Genomic DNA, 20,835 nt, shown 5'->3' with positions numbered 1-20,835 from the left:
AAGTACCCATTTTATTTTTTTTCAAAAAAGTGGGAGGGAAGCTCTAGATCCCCGAGCCCCGCCGTTCCGCGGGCCCTGACATGTAAGCCTCTAAATAAGCACATTTCTCGCCTGAAAGGTAATTTTAGGAATTTGTAAAATATAAAAGTATAATCAACTAAAAAGTGAGGAAAAATCTCGGAAAATTATGTCATTTCAGCAACATTTGTAAATTACCGGTATCAAATTAGAAAAAAACAACATTTTATTTTATTTTATTTTTGTTAATTTATTTATATATATATATATATATATATATATTTTTTTTTTTTTTTTTTTTTTTGGGGGGGGGGGGGGTATTTTTGTTGTGGGGGGGGGGGGTGGACACCCCACTCCCATCCGTACGCCAGAGCATCCCCCCATCTCCCCCCCCCCCATCCCCCGCCTCGAACTACACCTTGTTGGCGACTAAATCGCAACTGACCTCGCCTTACCTTACTTCTTTGTCTTTTTTCCCTTCCCTTTGTCTCTTCTTTTCCTTTCACTTCCCTTCCTCCTCTCTCTTTTAGGTTTGATGGGGGGGGGGGGGGAGGGGCAACGGTCCTTTCGGCACCCCGATCCACACGTTGTTGGCGTAATGTCAACTGATTTCCCCTTCTTTCCACCATTTTCTTTTCTTCTTCCTCTTTCTTGTTCGTTTTTAGCTCTCCTCGTTCCCTTTCCCTTCCTTCTCTCTTTTCTTTGGCGGGGTCGAGGTCGGTGGAGAGGCAAGGCCCTTTTGCCCCCCCCCCCCTCCTCTCCCCGATCCATGATTGCAACTGATATCCCCCTTAATTCTTTTCTTTTCTTCTTCCTTTTTTTCCTATTTTCTTTCCCTATCCTTCCTTCCCCTCTTTTTTTTTGACGGGGCGGGGGGGGGGGGGGGGGGGGAGGAGTCAAGGACCTTCCGCCCGATCTCCTTCTTTTACCGATTTTTATTTTCTTCTTCCTCTTCTTTCTTTCCCTTTTCCTTCCGTTTCCTTCTTTCTCTCGCTCTCTTTTTTTTTTGCCGGGGGGGGGGGGGGGGGGGGGGGCAAGGCCCGCTCGCCCCCCTGGATCCGCGCCTGTCGCTCGCTCGCAAATTAGTATTTCGACCATCACACTCAACTGCGAAAGATGTTCCTAAGCAGTATCTTGGACCATGTAAAGAGAGAAACAAAATAATATTGAAAAAATCCCTGATATACCAATGTCTAAAGAGTGTTGTCGCGCTGTAGTGTAGGAGGTTTTCCTTTGTCCCCCTTTTTCTTCCAGGAGGCAGGAAGTGCCATTTTTTGTTGGCCCCCTCACCTCCCTTCCCCTCGCCTTCCCACCATTTTCTTTTTATTCGTTTGGTTTTATTTGAAAAATAGTCAGAATTATTGTATAATTATTATTTGTATAATCATGAACTGAAATGGTCCGTCCACCGAAATGCCGTGGTCTGTTTTCAAGGCTAATTTATAGCATGCTCCTTCGTCGACCGAAAAAATATTATTTGAAAATTTTTATGCAGATTCTAGATTGATCGGAATTAATTATTTGTTTCGATTGTTATCTTGATTATGATAAACTTTAGATTCAAAACCATATCAATGATATTACGAAATCATTTGAGAGGGAAGAAAGTTACTCGTAAAATTAATTTACGATGCATCATGCAAAGAGACTTGTGTGTTATTACCGGAAACGATTTTCTCTTTATTTCTATACAGTACACAGGTTCGGGTACTTCTCACAAAACCGGCTAAGTCAGCGGAGCAAAGACTTGGAAACAACAGCAAAATGACTTCTTTCGATGTCGCCGAACTGATATCGGCATTTTCATCGATATCATTACTTTGTCGAGATATGTGCAGACGGTTTCCGAAAGATCAGATGGTTATTCTTAAGTCTCAAGCAGTAGCTGAAAAATACATGGCTGATTTACAGTAAGTTGAATTCAAACTCACAGATCATGAGCGCAGCAGCAGTACACGGCCGCTGCCTGGCGTAAGCCGCCGCGCCCTGCAGGCTGGCATATCATGCACTGAGCTGTGTACTGCATGCTGCATGCTGCACTGCAATTCTCGCGAGTGCAGGTGAATGTTGCAGTGTACTCTTAGTACTTTTTATTTTTACAAGAAATTTAATTAGAAGGAGAAGAAGAAGAAGGACGAGAAGAAGGAGGATAAGAAGAAGAAGAATTATAATAAGATGACGACGAAGAAGAAGAAGAGGAGGAGGAGGAGGAGGAGGAGGAGGGGGAGGAGGGGGAGGGGGAGGAGGAGGGGGAGGAGGGGGAGGGGGAGGGGGAGGGGGAGGAGGAGTGTTTATCTCCTGATAAAAGAATAACCTTCTTGTGCTTTCATGTTTTTATTTCTCTCAATTTCGATCTTCAGGAGCCCTGACACAGAAGGAATTGTGAAAAAAGCTCTTAAAGAATTCACTCAGGTGAGATGACATGTTTTCCATATTTGTTTCTTAGATTAGTTAGTGAATTTACACTTGTATAAAATTAAAGTATGTATTACAATTTTACATTATTTCACACGTTTTTGTAATTGTTTGCTTGATATTGTGTTTATCAGTCTTTTGTGATACAGTCAAACCTGTCTACATGTATATCAACCGCCCAAGGGAAACACAAAAAGTGGTCTTTGTAGACAGGTTCCTTTAGTACATGTTTCAATGAGATACCATTTTCAAGGGAAAGTAAAAATGGGGTCCTTGTAGACAGGTGGTCTTTGTAGACAGGTGGTCACTAAAGCAGGTTTGACTGTATCTTTAACTTATATTATTACTCAGTATTATAATATTCAGAGGAACTTTTTTAAACAAGGCCACCATGGCTTGTCCTTTGTTCTCCTACATGTATTTCATTTGAAGTTACCATATATACATTTAAACTGAACATTCTCTGCTTTAGTATACTTTACTTGTATGTTTATTTGCTTTTGCTGTGTTTTTTATGAAAATGAATTGAATACACGAAGGAACAAACACTTTACGAGCAAAAATCTCTTTTCAGACAATACATGTACTGTACATGTAGATGTTATTAAATACACAAGTTACAACAAGGAATAGAAAGAAACAAGAACTTGAAAGAAAGAAAGAAAGAAGGACAATGAGAAAGATTTAAAGCCCCACTGTCCTACTTGTAGCTACTTGCTCCCTCTATATAAAAACTTCCCCAATCAGTGCCTGTTGGACCCCCATAATTCTCTTTTTCTTATGTTAGTTGAGAGCTGAGTTAATGAGATAGCCAAGTGTCAGTGACCTCGCTGTGTGGTCTAATCCCTTCTGGCCCAGTAGTGGTGACGGTCTTTAAAGAAGGGAACGTAACAAAAAATATAGAAATAAAGTGACAAAATTGTGTGGTATCCAGTGCTAGTATACAAATATGGACTGCTCATGAGGATGATGGTGGGAATTATCACTCCCTCGATGGTGTTCATATCGGCCCTTCTGTCACCCCCTCGGCTTCGGCTTCGCCTCTTGGTTGATAGAAGGGCCGGTATGAACACCAATGAGGGAGTGATAATTTCCTCCACCATTACAGAGCAGTCCATATTTGTTTTATACACGTACATACCTTGTCCTTTTCATTGATTCATGAATAGGTCTAGAAAAGAAATCCAATATCAAGAGTCTGCTCCTCACAGTAATATTTTAGTTATTTACAGTCTTTTAAAGTTCAAAATAGTTTCAAATATCTAACGCTAAAAGAAAACCAACATACGGAAATTCAATCTATACTGTACATGTACATGTACTGCAGTATTAAAGATAATGCAGTTACTGCGGCTCAGCGTAAATTGCATGGCTTGTGAGGTGCGCGCTGGAGGGCATTTGAAATCTTTTACGCTCTATGTGTGTGTGTGCGCAAAGACGCAGAGAGGTTAGGATTACTATCACAGGGTTTGATAGAACGTTGCAATGATAGATCGAGATGCTCCTTGTCATGTGATATAGTTTTGACCAATCGGTGAATGACAATTTATGTACATGTATGAGATATAATAGTCACCGGTAAGCCAGTGAAAGAGGTGCATTTTCTACAAGTACTACTGTACATGGAGAATCCTCAATCCTCTTGATTTTGTCTTATGAAAATTTCCGATGAAAAAGACACATTTCACATTCAAAACTGCTTTAAACGTAACTATATGTGTAGAAAAGTAGTACTTACATTCATACAGTATTTCCGTCTATAATCGTGTTTTGTTTGCAATTTGACAATATATGATTATTTGTCGAGATTTGACGAATGTTGTTGTCTAATACGATTCATGAAAGCTGCCATATTGAATTTACCAATATATTTAAGTTATAATACACAGAGATAGTAGCCCAGGCTCATTTGATTACTGTTCTTATAAATGTTTGCTTTTAAAGAAACTACATGTACACTGTATGTCCCTTTTGCAGCCAACATCAAATTTGCAGGAATTATGAATATTTCCCTTTCCAACAATACCAATTTTTTGAAGATTGACCCATTAGTTCCTGAGATACAAGGGTTCAAAGGCAGACGGCAACCCCCATTTTTGCCAAAAATCTCAAATTTGGATGGGCTACGTATATATCTCCCAAACCCCTCACCCAATTGACCTAAAATTTGGTTTATTTGGTGCTGTGAGATCACACTAAGTTTCATCGAAATAAAAAAACGGTCAGGTTAAAACCATTGGATGATTCAACATTGAATGACTCCTATGACATACCGGTATTCATAATCCCTGCAAAGTTCTACAGAATTTTATGTTGGCTGCAAAAGGGAGATACGGTTGTATCTTTAATATTAATGTAATTCTGAAAGGGTAAGTCCACTCTAATGTACACGTGTAGTATCAATATTGATTTAGAATTAACTAAAGCTTGTCATTAAAATGTTATGGAAAATCACTAAAAGCTATTCTGCTCACTAATGTATGTACATGTACATGTACTCACATTGGTTTCATAAAACCTTTTACATAAACATACACATCATGTGTCACTGATGAATGATGATGCATGTAAAGTACATGTAACTCTTTTTTTAAACACCAGCAGTGATTGAAATAATGATTTAAGAAAATAATGTCATTGATTTCCTTGGTCAATTTTTTAAATTTTTTTTAATTTTAATCACTAGAGTACATGTATGTCTAAAAAAATTGGCCCCCATTAATGATAATATTCACATCTCTTTTTCATTATCATTATTATTTAAAAAAATATTTGTTGTTGTTTTTGTTATTATTATTATCAATGGGAGTAGTAGTACTACTTATCAAATAAACAGTGAATTAAAATGACACCTTGGAAACAAAAGAATACAAAGATCACTTACTGAGTACTATAATATCGAAAAATTTGGAGGTCTACATATATCTGTACCGTATGTTTAATTCAACACAATAATCATTTTCTGCTGTACATGTACAGTGTACATGTAGTACCGGTATATCTGGGACAAATATGAGAATACATGTACATGTACATTTAAATGTAAAGTAATACAGGACGCTGATGAAATTGTAGTGGGTTTTGGTGTGTCACACATGCACTGCATAATGAACTGGGAGAGTTGGGACGACGTCCCATAGCTGGTCTGCTCCTTGACTCCTTGACATATCAAGAGAGAGAGAGAGAAGAGGTATTTATAGCGATTTAGGTAAAAAAAAAAATTGTTATTTTTATTAGTACCGGTACTTAGTAGCAGTATTAGAACTTTAGAAGTACATGTTGTAGTACTCATCATAATCATTCTTATCATTATTTGTTGTCTTCCTCTTCTTCTTTTTCTAATTATTATTTGATAAACACAACAGTGATTTTAAATCGCACCTTGGAAACAAAAGAATACAAAGATTATATACTGAGTATATATGATACATTACAAAATAAAGAAGTCTGTTTAAGTATTTATATACATGTGTACATGAACATCTATATTGAATTTTACGAGGATAATCTGCTGTACATGTCTGGGACAAATATGAGAATACATTTAAATGTAAAGTAATACAGGACGCCGATGAAATTGTAGTGGGTTTTGGTGTGTCACGCATGCACTGCATGTATAATGAACTGGGAGAGTTGGGACGACGTCCCATAGCTGGTCTGCTCCTTGACTCCTTGACATATCCAAGAGAGTACGTGGTATTTGTCATGCTGAGTCACTCCTGGTAGGGAACAAGATGAAAGGCATCTGTTTGAAGGATTTCTGAAAATTATAATGTTACATGAGGCAGTTTATACACCCAATTGCAGCCTTTCTAGATACTGTACAGTAGTACATGTATGTATTGTAGGCCTGTATGCCTACATTGTACATGATGTAGATTTATATTAATTGCATCAAGTTGGCATAAATGTTAACAATCTGATAAGTATGTCCCCCAAAAGAAATCATAACTTCTTGGTTTGGTCGAATTACCTTGGAAAATAAGTTTGCATACATGTATGTTCTGAAGTTTCTTGTTTATTAAAGCCACACTGCACTACTTATAGCTACTTGCTCCCTCTATACATATATAACACACAATGCATGATCGGTGACCATTGATACATCATGATCCTCTTTTTCTTATGTTGAGAGCTGATTTGATGAGATAACCACCTACCAAGTGACCTTGCAGGGTGGTATAATCCCTCCTGTTCACTAGTATTGGTGGGCTTTAAATAAAACTTTCACTGATCGAATGTTCAAGAATCAATTTGAGCAATTTTAAAATACATGTACAAACAAAAATGAAGATTAGTTTTAGTTTGACCTTTAAAATGTTATTTCATTAATGATAATAATATTCCGCTTTTATATATCGCTTAATACAATGACTGTCCCTATAAAGCGCTTTACAGATATTACCTGGCCGTTGGATTCAGTGCTTGCCCGCACACATTGTGTGCATAATCTCAACTCCCTAGGGAGCATTCCAGCCAGGCGTTACAATGTACTTGACGCTCAAAAACTGTTCATAATCATGTTTCAAATGATAGCTTGATCTCTATCATAGCACACATTTGACCATAATGTACATGTACATGCACCTGTACACATATTACATGAAGTTCAGAAGAACATTTTTATCAGTGCTAATTTTTTTGTAACTTTTAAAAAAAGTCGCCAATCTGTACATGTAAGCAGGGCTCAACACTAAAAGGCACCTAATGTACATGTAGCTGGGATGCATGGGTGCCCAAAATCTAAGTCTGAAAATGGCAGATTCTTTTTTTAACATAAGGGTCGTGCATACAAACAGTTGAAAACATCAAAATTATCCGGTCCCCCTTCAAAAAAAGTTAGTGTGGAGGCTGTGGAGCCCTGATGTGAGCCGTACAAGATTTTTCCCCTCCCCCTCCCCCACCTCACAACTATTGTCGTGCACTCCCTCTCCTCCTAAATCATCATTTTGTTTTAATTATAAATATCATTATTACTTTTACGACTTATTGATAGATAGATATATAGATAGATAGTCCAATTTATTTCATTCATCATAAATACATTTAGATAAAATAACATACAAATATCGCATACATACAAAGACAAAATAACATACACTGTACATTACAAAGATATACATCATAAAGGTAGTCTGGACAAAATATAGGGAAAAGTGAGCATTTATGAGAATGAGGAGACAGCTAGAAAGGAAATGCCTCATTAGTGCTGCCACCTACACAAAATCTGAAACTGAAAATTTGAAATTAGGATAAGATGAGAGTATAGGACCAGATTGGAAATTTACAGCATAAGTACATGTATAAGCATAGATATTCATAAGATTGACACAAAACAAAAACAAGAACAACTTTTTACTTACATTACAAAGACAAAGACAAAGACAAAAAAAAAACCCTGATCAAACATTGGTAATATATTTACTAAGTATTAAGGTTTTATATCTCCTTTTAAAATTATTGCTTTAATAATAAAGATAAAGACCAGTTTTGGTCATGCGATTGCATTGTGAAAGAAAGAACAACTTTTTACTTACATTACAAAGACCAAGACAAAAAAAAACCTGACGAAATATTGGTAATGTATTTACTGAGTAATAAGGTTTTATATCTCCTTTTAAAATTATTGCTTTAATAATAAAGATAAAGACCAGTTCTGGTCATGCGATTGCATTGTGAAAGAAACGTTGTGGATTCGATCAGAAAAGGTTGATCATCTAGCACATGTACATTGTAAGTATTGGTGCGTACTGCAAGGTTCTGGAATCATCAAAATTATAAGAAATTTGGCCCAGTCTTCGTAAAGTTACAAGCACTGTACACAGAAAGATGTATATGGGACTACGCACACGTGTGCGACACATGCGTATTATATATTTGGTCCCAATAGATAAACTAATTTACCAAATATATCAATTAGTAGGCAATTTCCCAGTAAATTTGTTATCATCATGTACATGTACATGTATTAGTCAAAACATTCTTTCATGTGATTGGTGATAAGAGCTTCCATTTCATTTTTTGAGAGGGGGGCGTTTCCAAAACTGGTCTTTACCTTTGACTGTTATAATTCTCTATTGCAGATCCTGCTAGACGTGACTTTCTTGGAAGAAAATCAGCTGGTAGAAGATGAATTCCCATTGGCTGATGGAAGGGCCAGGATGACCAAACTAATGGGTAAGCAGGAAAAAAATTATTGAACAAATTTTGGAGGCTACTTTTCAAGCTTGCTTGCATGAAAATAACACTCATTAATTTGTTTTGCATTGAACTCTATGCAAATTTTGGGGGCTCTTTTATGAATTTTGGGGGCTCTTTTTGGCATTTTGGGGGCTAATTCGCCCCGAGCCCCCATGTATTTTTTTTCCATGTTGGTAAGTAGGATGACAGAAAATTACCAGTTGGCAAGAGAATACTTAACCCTCCCCTGAACCCAAACTTGTACATCTGTAAGGGTCATTCCATAAAGTTGGGGTAAAAAATATGATGGTGTCCATGTAACGTAGGTATGACATCTTCTACTGCACATGGAAGATGACATTATTTGTTGAAGATTTGAATGCATTGAATATAGTAGTGCCCTGCCAGAATCGTTCCTGTTTCAGTTGCTTTTCTTCAAAATCTTTGCTTCATACCCATTTCTTGTTGTAACTAGCGTTACATGGACACCATATTCATATACATGTAACATTACATACAGTGTAAACTTTGGGTCCATAATATTAATTCACCATGACGCTTGGGTACTTCTGAAGATAGTTGGCAATGCTTTTTATGCAAAACTCAATTTGAGCAAACATTGTTACAGTTGATAGGAGGCATAGTTTCTCACTTCTGGTATGTCAAAAAATTTGCCCCAACTTTCTGGACGGACCATAATCCTAATGCTAACCATAAATGTAATCTAAATTCCAATCGCAACCCTAGCCCTAATGAATTATACATGTAGCTGGAGCAAAAGTCAGAGCACCAAAATATGAATACGATAGATTACGTGTATCATACTCAATTTTTATCTCTATGGCCCTTTGACTGCCTTTTTGTCAAGGCATTAATTAAAAAAATGATGAATCCCTCTTACTGTAAATGACAATTGAAAATCATTTCCATTTGTTGGTCCTTAATGTTTATCCAAAAACATTTTCTCATTGATTGTGATTGGGCCAGAAGATATTGTCAAATGTTCTCGTATTTGTAGCCCGTCGACATGCCAACACACGTAGCCGATTGTTGTCTGAATATTTTGTTTTATGAACCCTGCGTAGAATCTAGGTGAGTGATATTGTATGATTGTCAGGGATGGATTAAAGTGGTTTGGTGGTTGACATTTCTGATGGCTTAATGCATATTAACTAGAAAAGCTATTATGAAATATTATATACAGTACATGCTTCATGGATATTTATCCACTACATGTTGAACACCTATACATGTAGGTACCATTTGCTTTATTTTTTTCTTTCATAACTGCTTGTTTTCATAATGAAACTTCCATCAAGTGATGTTTCATAATTAATCATTTTTGAAGATTGGTTTTAAAACTGTGTGAAGGTCATGCACAGTACCATACATGAATGTATTCATGAATGTATTCACACAGCCCAAACACCATTTTCAAAATTTTCAATTTTGTAGACTGTCATTTACACTGCTCGTCATTTTGCTGCTCTGCATCCATGCAATTGCACAGAAGTCTTGTGTCTAGAAACTTGAATCATTTACTGATGTTTTGAGGGCAGGCCTTTTATTACACTAAAAAATTGTGATGTTTTAACTTTCTGCAGGTACATACATGTATTTAAAAAAAAAAAACACTCCAGAGGTGGATATTTTGATTTTGATTTGCTGGTGGTTGCTGAGCAACAGCCTGAATGTGACTTATTGTGAGAAAAATCCATGATTTTTGCTTACAGTGTAAATGCACTATATTGGTGAGAAGGACAAGGTTATTTTGATTACAGTACTTCCAATATTTGACCTATAATGTTATTAGGGATATTGTTTTCAGACTAAATTATATGAAAATTATCCATCTTACATGTAGCTCTTCTATCGATTTTGTAAATTTATTTTCTGTGTGTGTCTGTTTTAAAGGGATAGATGAAAGTTGTGAAGGGGAAAAGGCTGTGTGCTGGAGTTTGCTTTTCTGACTGGTCAGCAACAACTTGTGTTGAAGAAAATGCTGGTCTGAATGTTGAAATTGTCACAATGTCGTAAATTTCCATATTGTCGTAATTTTCCACTTATTAAATGCTTTCCTGCAGAATGATGAGCAAGCTTAAAAATGGCCCTTTGCAAAAGTGAACACCTATCTGAAATCATATGGGCCAGATTGAGATGTCATAGCTTTATACAACAAATGCCTAGGCATCATACTGTATGTAGAAATTGCTTTTGCTTGGAAGTGACGAGATTTGCAAGCAATAATTCAAACATCAGCAAAAATTGAAATGGAGGAGTGGAGAGAGGTTTAGCATGAACAAGTTACGAAATGTCAAGGTATTTTGCACTATACATGTTGTGAAAAAGCAATTTACATATATTATGGGTGCAAGAAAATGTCAACAACAATTTATATACATGTGTATTGTGTCACTGGCTCTTTTGGAGAAAAAAAGAATGACAGGTTTTCTTTTCATCAAGGGAAGTGGCATTTAAAATGTCTTAACATGAATAAAGCATCTGCTTTATCACCAGTAGAGATACATGTACATGTACATGTACACAAGAAAATATACCGGTAATGAAAATTTGATGAATTTAAAAAAATGATTTGAGCTTCCCACACAGAAAGCATTGTCTCTGGATGCTTTGAGTGAATTGCATCTTGCATGTACATGTACAGTAATCCACATATCTTTCATAATATTCAGTAGAGGGTTCAATACCAAATTAAAATGTCTTTGTTAGATGCAGGTTGACACAAAAGTCCAACATGTGATGTAATGTACCGGTTCTTAAAGTCAATTTCAAGAGGGCCTTGCTAGAATTTACTGTCAAGCCCCTGCCCCCCCCCCTCCAAACAAAAATAGCCAATGGGGTGGGGGTGGGGGGATGGGGGGGGGGGGGGTCATCAAGATTTGTGATTTGATTTTAAATGTACTGTGTAGGCAGTGTAGCTCAACAATTCCTTGACAAGCTAAAAAAACGTCATCACCTCCAAGGAGAAGGGGGGGGGGGGTGACACATTTTAACAATCTTGTGTGCTAGAATTTACATGTATACCACTTTGGTCAGTGTCAAAGGGAAGCATGGTCTTGTTGTACACCGGCCCAAGACCCTGATCTGCCAGTGTTGAAGCGTGTCTGTGTACTGCATCATTCATCACCTTCAAGCCTAGGCGCCAATGGATATTATTATTCATGATATTCTTTCCACACCGAGTGTTTCAATTTTGTATGACTTTGCACCCTTCTCACCGTGCATCTCTGAATTAGGCTTGCTGAAAATGAGAATTTTTCCAGCTAGGGAATAAATGTGGCTGAGGAGTCTCAGAGACCATACTGTGTTTGGAACAGGAGAGACATGATATCCTTGAATGTTCTTTATAGGGTAATATTGTCTTCAAATATTCATAACAAGTATGCTGGAGAGACACATGATACTGTGCATGTATAGACAAAGAGAAAGTTTAACATAAGTATCAAACAAAGAATAAGACAATTTGATATTTTGTTATTTGAGATTATTATGGAAATTTTCCATGTGCAGTGTGGTCATGAAGTGACTGGAACAGACTTTTCTTGTGGAAAAACATTTAAAATACTCATAGTGCATGTAACATGGACAACATTTCTATTATGCCTCTGCCCAGGGACAGACATGATGATGGTTGATGATTGTTTTACCCCACAGCTAGGAAAGCATTTATGATTTGATACGCTTGTATTAAAGTGAACAACCAGGGGACCAACGGCTTTAAAACCTGTCCTAAGGACTTGGTAATGAGGATTAATGCCTTACCGAAGTGTCCAAGGGCATCGACTTGGTTTTGTTTAATATTAGTAATGTTTTTGTAATATTTTTCCCCTAATATTGGACCTCTGACAGTGTCATGCTTATTTTGCTTTAAATTTAGACCATGGGTAATATGTAAATGAAGATTTAAACCATGGGTTAAACCTCCTTTGTGAATTTGGGCTTTATACTATACTGAGATATTAAAACTGAATTTGTATCAGAGTCAGATTATCTTTATATCATACATGTATCTTAATTATATTTTCATTTTTTCATTCATATTCCAACCATCTACAGGCCTGTATGCCAGACAGTCATTATCTGCTTCATACTACATGTACAGTATACTGAGATAAAAAACTGAATTTTGTAACCGAGTCAGATTATCTCTATTATTATATCATATCTTTTCATTTTTCCTTCATATTCCCACCATCTACAGACCTGTCACCAGACCGGTCGATCTCGTTAAGAAGGTCTTTGGGGATTTCTCTCTGGATTGTCAAGTTCAGTCATTATATGCTTCATACTATACTGATAACTGAGTCAGGTTATCTTTATCAACATATCTTTTCATTTTTTCCTTCATATTCCAACCATCTACAGACCTGTACGCCAGACCGGTCGATCTCGTTAAGAAGGTCTTTGGGGACTTCTCTCTGCCGATGGACATCCTTGGCAAGGACTTTGTGGAGTGCCTGCACTGGAGGAAAGGAGCCCTGATGTACATGTACTGTAACACTCTCTATGAGCAGACAGAACGGGTCAAAGATGAACTCACGCAATTCATGCAGGTTGGTTGGTGGTGGTACAGTCAAACCTGTCTATAATGACCGCCCAAGGGAAACACAAAAAGTTGTTTAGTAGACAGGTGGTCTTTGAAGACGGGTTCCTTTAGTACATGTTTCAATAACAAACCATTTTCAAGGGAAACAAAAAATGTGGTCTTTATAGACAGGTGGTCACTAAAGTAAAGCAGGTTTGACTGTATTAGAAAATAAAATTGATCAATAAATACTGGGGGATAGGATATGTGGGGTAATAGAGTAGGGTGATTTTTAGAGAAAAGGTGTACTGTTGGAGGAGTGACAAATGTTATGCTATTTCAAAGTACAGTATCAAAGATGTCTGCAAAAAAAAGAGTGTAATCCCCATAAAAATGTGACATTCAGGTTACAAGAGCTTACAAAGCTTTAAAGGTAGTATGTCCCATTTGCAGCCAACATCGAACTCTCTGGAACTATGCAGGAATTATGAACATGTCACATATGTCCTATGTGTGAAATTTATACGTTAGCAGTGTCCTAATATTCAAATTATGCTAGGAAACCCGTTGCCTCTCTTGACTCCATTGTCAGCCACTATTGAGTGACTGACTGACTTCTTTTTTTTCTTTGGTAAAATAATAACATACTGTACATAAAATGAGCTGTAAAGGGTACATGATTATTTGTTTACATCAATGACCCACTACCTGTAATGGCCAAAATTTAAGTGATTGAATCTTTGTGCAGCACAAAACGTACAACCATTCGGTACAAGGGTATGAATATTAGACTATTACTTTAGTGATTGCAATCACTTACACCTGTAAGTCGATTCGACAACTAATGATCATTATTTTCCCACTTAAAGACATTTTCAAGCCCTTTCATTTTGAGGGAAGTTCTAAATTAGAATTATCTTTCAAATGCCATTAGAATTAACCTTTTCATTTTTTGGCTTTAAAAAAAATGTTTAATAGAAATGCAGAGCTAAATCAACAATATACAAAAATGAGAGGCAAACAAAAATGTTTCAAAAAATGAAGGTTCGACATGTTAAAAGGGCTTCAGGGCCTTTTATAGCAAAAAATGATCTATATTTTCTTTAAAATGAAAGTGTGTGGCAACTAAATTAGTTGAGAAGACACCATGGTTTAGGCAGATATTTGTCATTTGTAGATGAAGGACAAAGTAGTTATTGAAACTTGTTTTCATATGGGACATGTATGTATTTTTGTTATATGATTGGAAGTTGAGCAAATAATGGAACGCTCTCCTATGTACAGGGATCTCTTGCAAAAATCCATCTCATAATTGAACCCACGTTCCTTGACAAGGGAATGGATAATTAGCCGAGTACTACCATGTGACTTGAGAATGACTTAGTGGGGCTACACCATAAGCCTTGTCTGTCAAGATAATCAAATGCATCCTGAGCACGTGTCGTTGTCATTCGTCTATCGACTGATTGGGGTTCCAGGGATGACCTCCGTAGATTGTGGATAGATCAGCGACGACACGACGACAGAGATGCGCATGTTGTACATGATTGTGCATGTATGACTATGTTTTGTAGAGAGAGATGATGCAGATGAAATGAGGAGATGAAGATGGAATTTGGAGGGGGCAAATAGATAGAAATACCATACATGTATCTAAACTTATATAAGGTAGAAAATTGAGAGCTAGGCAGGGGAGGGCAAAGACAGAGAGAGAGAGATAGAGAGAGAGAGAAAGAGAAGGGGAGGGGAGAGAGAGTGAGACCAGAGAAAGAGAGACAGAGAGACAGAGAGAGAGAGAGAGGGGGAGCGAGAGAGAGAGAGAGAGAGAGAGAGAGAGAGAGAGAGGGAGAGAGAGAGAGAAAGAGAGAGGGGAGAGAGAGGGGAGGGGGGGGGGGGGAGAGAGAGAGAAGCGGAGGGGGGGGGGGGTTAATAGAATGTGGATCAGTGAAGATGTAGACATGCATTTGTAAGCATGTAGAATGAGATGAAGGGACAAAAATCAGAGAGAGAGGGACACCAAAGTCAGAAATTGAGAGAAACATGTAAAGAAGAAGAGGAGGAGGAGGAAGAGAGAGAGAGAGAGAGTGAGGGTGGCGAGAATACATGTGGATCAGTGAAAATTGATATGTGTATTTCTATGAATACACTGTATGTACAAGATTATATGGATATGATGAAGAGATGGAGATGGAGCTCAAGAACAGAGAGAGAGAGAGAGAGAGAGAGAGAGAGAGATGAGGAATACCAAGTGATATGGGCGAAACCCAATGGAGAGAGAGAGAGAGGGGGGGGGGGGGGTAGGGGGAGAGAGACCTCATATTGTGAATGGATCAGTGAAGATGGATGGTGCATGTATGGCATGAAGATGAAGCTCAAATCTAGAAGGAGAGAGAGAGAGAGAGAGAGAGAGAGGGGGGGGGGGGGGGGAAGGGACAAATTGTTGATATGAAGACTTACCATAGGGAGATAGGGAGATATGCAAGCTAAATTCACATTCTGTTAGGAAATTGAATTTGAAAGAGCTACATTGTATGATGTAATATCTCGTACATGTAAATTACATTTTGCAATTATTCTGCACTGTATTCTAGTAGGTTGAAGTACCCTCCAAGTGTATCCTTTATTTGAAAGGAGGAACCAATTAAATTGTGTGGGATTAGTTCAATAAATATATTTTTGTGATACATGTACATTGATATGATCATATGATCAGCAATATCAAATTTCAGTGTCTATTAAACTCTAAATCCAGCAACAATGTATTTTGAATCCATGCTAGCCTTCAGAAAAATGAACTGTGGCATATAATATGAACAAATTTAATATAGAAAAAAGAAGTGATGTAGCCGAAGAGCTTGAAGAGAACACTTGAATGAAAATGCAAAGGTGATAGCTTAGAGCTAATATCCTGTGGCAAGACGAATTCCCTCCTTGAGCATCTTGTACAGTGGATACAAGCGTTATATATTAGAGTATGCAATAAAATACTCTAATACTAGAACAGAATTACAGTGTACACAAAATTGTCCATTTAAAAATGAATTTGCCAGTGTCTGGAGGCAGGTCGTCAGAGTTCAAACATACCGGTTGTTGTTGTTGTTTTAGTCTTAAGGGCGTGTGTCATTCAATTATGAATATTTACGCCGAATTCAAGTTTTATTAATAATTATAAATGGAAGCAGAAAAGAGAAGAAAACAAAAATCGATGCTGTTCATTTTTTCGCATTTTGCGGAGGTTCAAACTGTGCTAGCCTTGTTTAAAGCTACTAATGTCTGTACTGTACATGTATGGGTAAGTCCTTTTTTTGCATTGAATCAATTTAAATGGATTTACACATGTACATGTTATCACAACAAGATGATTTTAGGTTAGGTAATCAAACCTCCTTGCACCTCACAGCACACACATACTCAAAGCAACGTTTCACAGAACTTGTCATCAGTGACAAATGACATTTTTTGTTAAAAGCTACTGAAATCCTTGCTTCTGATTGGTTATCAGCAGATTTGTCAGTGATATTTGTCATTTGTCATTGAAAAAAGGCTCTGTGAAACAGGTCCCATTATTAAAACAAACAAATCAGGTTTTACTATGACTGTGGTTTGCTTTTGAAATGAATCTCCCTTCACCACCCCATTCTGCCCATGCGCATATAGTTAATATTCACATGAAATGTATAAAGTTCGTAAAAATGTGTTCAAATGTTATTTAAATTTTGACTTCTTCATATTTTTCAGTGTTTGGAGGAAGGAGTGAGGCATCTTGAATCCATGCTAGCCGTCAGACTACCAACTAACAAGGCACAGATAGAATCACAGGTGCTGACTGAAGATACTCTATCGCTGATCAAACAAGGTAAGAGATAAACGCTTTTTCTCTTGTCAATAGGCCCGGCTTCATCAGCTTGAGTTTGCCAAATAACCCGCTATTTTAACTATCCCGATCGCAAATTATCCAGCTAGTTTGCGTCCTCATCAGCCCGCAGTTGCAATTAGTGGGATATTTGGTCGAGAAAAGATCCAGAAAAATTCTTGGTCTTTTTTCCGAAATATCCCGCTGTTTGGGAAATATCAGGCTAATTTGCGCCCGTCTGGCTACCGGTAGCTTGTGATGAGCGTATCGGTCTGGGGAACCCAATTTCGAGCTTCGGGTTGATAATAGCGGGTTATTTGGCAAACTCAAGCTGATGAAGACAGGCCTATTTTGGAAACACGGTTCATAAAGTCAGTGATCTCATTGGATACAGTATGACAAGAAAGTAGTGCATTGGTTATGAATGCTGCAGTCACATATTAGGAATGGTAGGGAACAACATTACTGAAATATATTTCTTTTAAATCCAACATTGCACTTTGATTCACACACAATCATGTACACTGTACCTGTATCTTGGAATAATCAATGAAAAAGAAATTGACTTTTATACTTCATTATAATGATACATCAACTAATTTTCAGACAGATAGTAAAGTTATCTTTTACTTCTATTTTTGTTTCAATTGATGATCCTAGTTCGACCATTTTTACATTGTAAGCATTGTGCAATTAGTCCTTGGACTTCTAATCTGTATTTTCAATAAACCACATTGAATTGAATTGAACTGAACAGAACTGAATTGAATTTCACAATAAATGTTTCATTTCTGTTTTCTGTCATACATGTATCTGTATAAATTATGGATTACAAACTTACTACTGTGTGATAACTAAATCTGTAGTCATCTTTGTTGATTGCTTTCTACATGTACATACAAAGTATATATATGTTGTTGATTTTGACAAATCACGTTAATTACTCTCTTTGCGCAGGGCTCTTCTCCGATACACATGTCCTTGCTTTAATGTATGCCGGCGAGATGTGCTACTGGCATCACACGCTCCTCAAGCAGAAGAAACAGAATGAGGGCGCCAGTCTCTCCGTCATGGCGGGCGGACACAACCGCACGTCTCAAGAGGACATTAACTCCATCACAAAGTCCGCATCCAACTTGGATATAGCCGGGGATGACGTTTGGCAGGCGAGACACCCCGGCAATCGACACTCCATTCACATCTGCGAGGGGACTCTCCTGTTTGACGGAAGGAGCGTCGGGAAGCGCATGTTGCAGAGGTACGTGGAGGTCGTGAAGGGGCCGTTGCGGTTCGTCGGCTGGGACTGCACGCGGGCCGACGAGTTGCTGCAGCTTTTAGACGCGCAGGGTTGAAGAGGGCGGTGTAGGGATGATATTATAGCTAGTAAAAAATATGAATAGTTACAGGGATACCACTGGAAGTCGCTCTTGTTCGTTATAGTCAAACTCGTGGAGCATCGAAATGGTTCCCTCCCATTGAGATTGTATGTGGGAGAGAGCTATTTGGAGCTCCATGTATTGACCTTCGAGGATGTACCCTTGCGTGTGTCACAACTATATCTCTCAGTAGGCTATGGGTGGGATGATTTGATCATCCGTAACACGATTACGAAGGAGGATTGATTGTATGAAGTAACCGAGCCCTCCTCTTATGTACCTAACCCTCAATGATTCCTACATTTATTTGATATGCCCCCTTTATACGCTCCTCCATTCTATTTCAATGTCACCATACCTGGCCCACTGAATATTGTGCAATTGTTATGATCTATGATATTATATTCAACCCCTGACCTATGTGACCCAGTTCATACACAAAGCTACAAATCGTATGCGAAGAGCCAGAAGGTCGTTACCTCTTCTCATTTAACACAGGCTTAACACCTTTCTTACTCTCAAGTCAATGGACGAATTGTATCATTGTAACTGGAACACGAGTCATTTGTGTGTAGCGATTAGGTATTATTTACTCATAAATGTTCCAATATACCTACATTATTCTTCTGACAATCATGTTTGTCTATCACTCTATCCTGAATCTAGATCCTTAAATATTCTGTCAAATATTCATTCTTTATTTGCGAAATTGTTTGATATGTTGTACTAGCACAGAGTGGTTTCTGCCAACCTTATATCATGATGATATATAACTCAATGTATGTCAGTCTTAATTTATTGGTACATGTACATTCATTTATTCAAAGATAATCACTGCCCATACTATTTGGGATGCTTCAAAGCCACTTTTCCAAATTTCTGGAGCAAGTTCAACCAAACCAAATAGGCTGATCAACAAATTACACTCGGCGGTATACTAGCCTCCACAAGGCAAGCAGACCAGGGCACCATCTTACAAAGAGTTGCGATTGATCCAAATCAATCGCAAGTCCTCCAATCAATCGCAAGTTTGCAGTCTCGTATCTCTTTTGTCCATAGTTGCAATTGATATCAATCGCAAATATGTTGTGATTGATATCAACTCTTTGTAAATCGGGGCCCAGACATATTTAGGCAAACGGTATCGATGTGATTGGGAAAGAATCGTAAATACATGTGCATGTACATGTATGTAGTTGTCCTTGTGGAGAATTAAGTAGTGTGACATGATTATGGCATTGATGTACTTAAAAAACAAACATTTGTTCATATAATCTAATTGTCGGTACTGAAATCGTGTTGGATGGTTCACTCACAGTGCAGAATATACAGTCTAGGGGGCGTTTCACAAAGCCTTTTTTCAATGACAAATAACAAAAATCAGTGACAAATCTGCTGATTACCAATCAGAAGCAAGGATTTCAGTAGCTTATAACACAAATCGTCATTTGTCACTGATGACAAGTTTTGTGAAACACCCCCCTGGTTAGAGCCGAAAAGGATTTGACTCGTATCTATTTACTCAGAGATAGCCCTTCTCTTGCTCTCGTTAAACAATATAAGTTACTGTGAAATTTTGTTTACCCCCAAGTTTGGTTATCTTTAAATGTCCATATTATATTATGAAATATAAATGTAATGTATCCCTTTTGTGTGTTACATGACCAGATGGAATGTTAAAATGTGTTGTAAAACTATATTATACTATAACACTGTTTATATGAAAAAATTGTGATAGAAGTTTCCCTCCAGTATGTGTGTGTGGGTGGGTGGGTGTGTGTGATGTGTAGTAAACCACTTTCCATTCAATCATGTCGTGAAAGAAAAGCACATGTCAATGGTCATTTTGGAATGTGGCAGAAAAGGAGCCAAAATTGCATTCTGGATTTGGATTGAATTGAGTCTTGAAAGATACTTTATAAAACATACTTGTAAATTATGTCCCCTTTATAATCATAAAACATAACTTGTTGATCGTTTTCTATCATCAACTCTTAAATGAATTTGTGAAGTTTTGTACCAGTGATAGTGCCAAAGGAGAAAATCACCTTTCATGTACATGTACACTGTACGCAAGCCCAAATTGTATGTTATAAAGGAGCACAATGAATGATCCGTGTTTTGAAAATTTTGAATGTGACTTATATTGTCATTTTTCTCTGTCAAAGGATGAACTACACTTGCCAAATTAACTTGTTTGTGTGTGACACTGATTGTATGCAACACAGTGATCATGTGATAATGTGCAGTACCCTTTAACAACAAATTATTATGGAATGTTCATGAAAATGTGTGAGTAGAGGTAAAGAGGAATAATAATAATTATTAGATCAATTTGTATAGTGCAGTTACTATATATACATGTACTCTACTGCGCTGAAAGTGCATGATGAAATATAGATGAATACATCCCTCTGTCATACATTCTCGATTAAAGGGATCCGGTA

At 37.5% G+C, this 20,835-nt stretch overlaps 1 protein-coding gene across 1 annotated transcript; it reads left to right on the top strand.

Annotated features, from left to right (window-relative positions):
- The first annotated feature begins 1,703 nt into the window (after positions 1–1,703).
- On the top strand, positions 1,704–20,818 carry LOC105438981 (UPF0600 protein C5orf51 homolog). The gene is made up of 6 exons (XM_030996497.1): positions 1,704–1,928; positions 2,379–2,430; positions 8,517–8,610; positions 13,000–13,187; positions 16,898–17,015; positions 17,970–20,818. Exons 1-6 carry the CDS (start codon positions 1,783–1,785, stop codon positions 18,362–18,364), a joined length of 993 nt encoding a protein of 330 aa, XP_030852357.1. The 5' UTR covers positions 1,704–1,782; the 3' UTR covers positions 18,365–20,818.
- Positions 20,819–20,835: the final 17 nt, after the last annotated feature.

The sequence above is a fragment of the Strongylocentrotus purpuratus genome, unplaced genomic scaffold (genome assembly GCF_000002235.5).
Source record: "Strongylocentrotus purpuratus isolate Spur 01 unplaced genomic scaffold, Spur_5.0 spur5_scaffold_3, whole genome shotgun sequence".
Classification (NCBI taxonomy): Eukaryota; Metazoa; Echinodermata; class Echinoidea; order Camarodonta; family Strongylocentrotidae; genus Strongylocentrotus; species Strongylocentrotus purpuratus.
The sequence above is the reverse complement of the archived record's forward strand: the minus strand, read 5'-3'. Positions and strand labels throughout refer to the sequence as shown.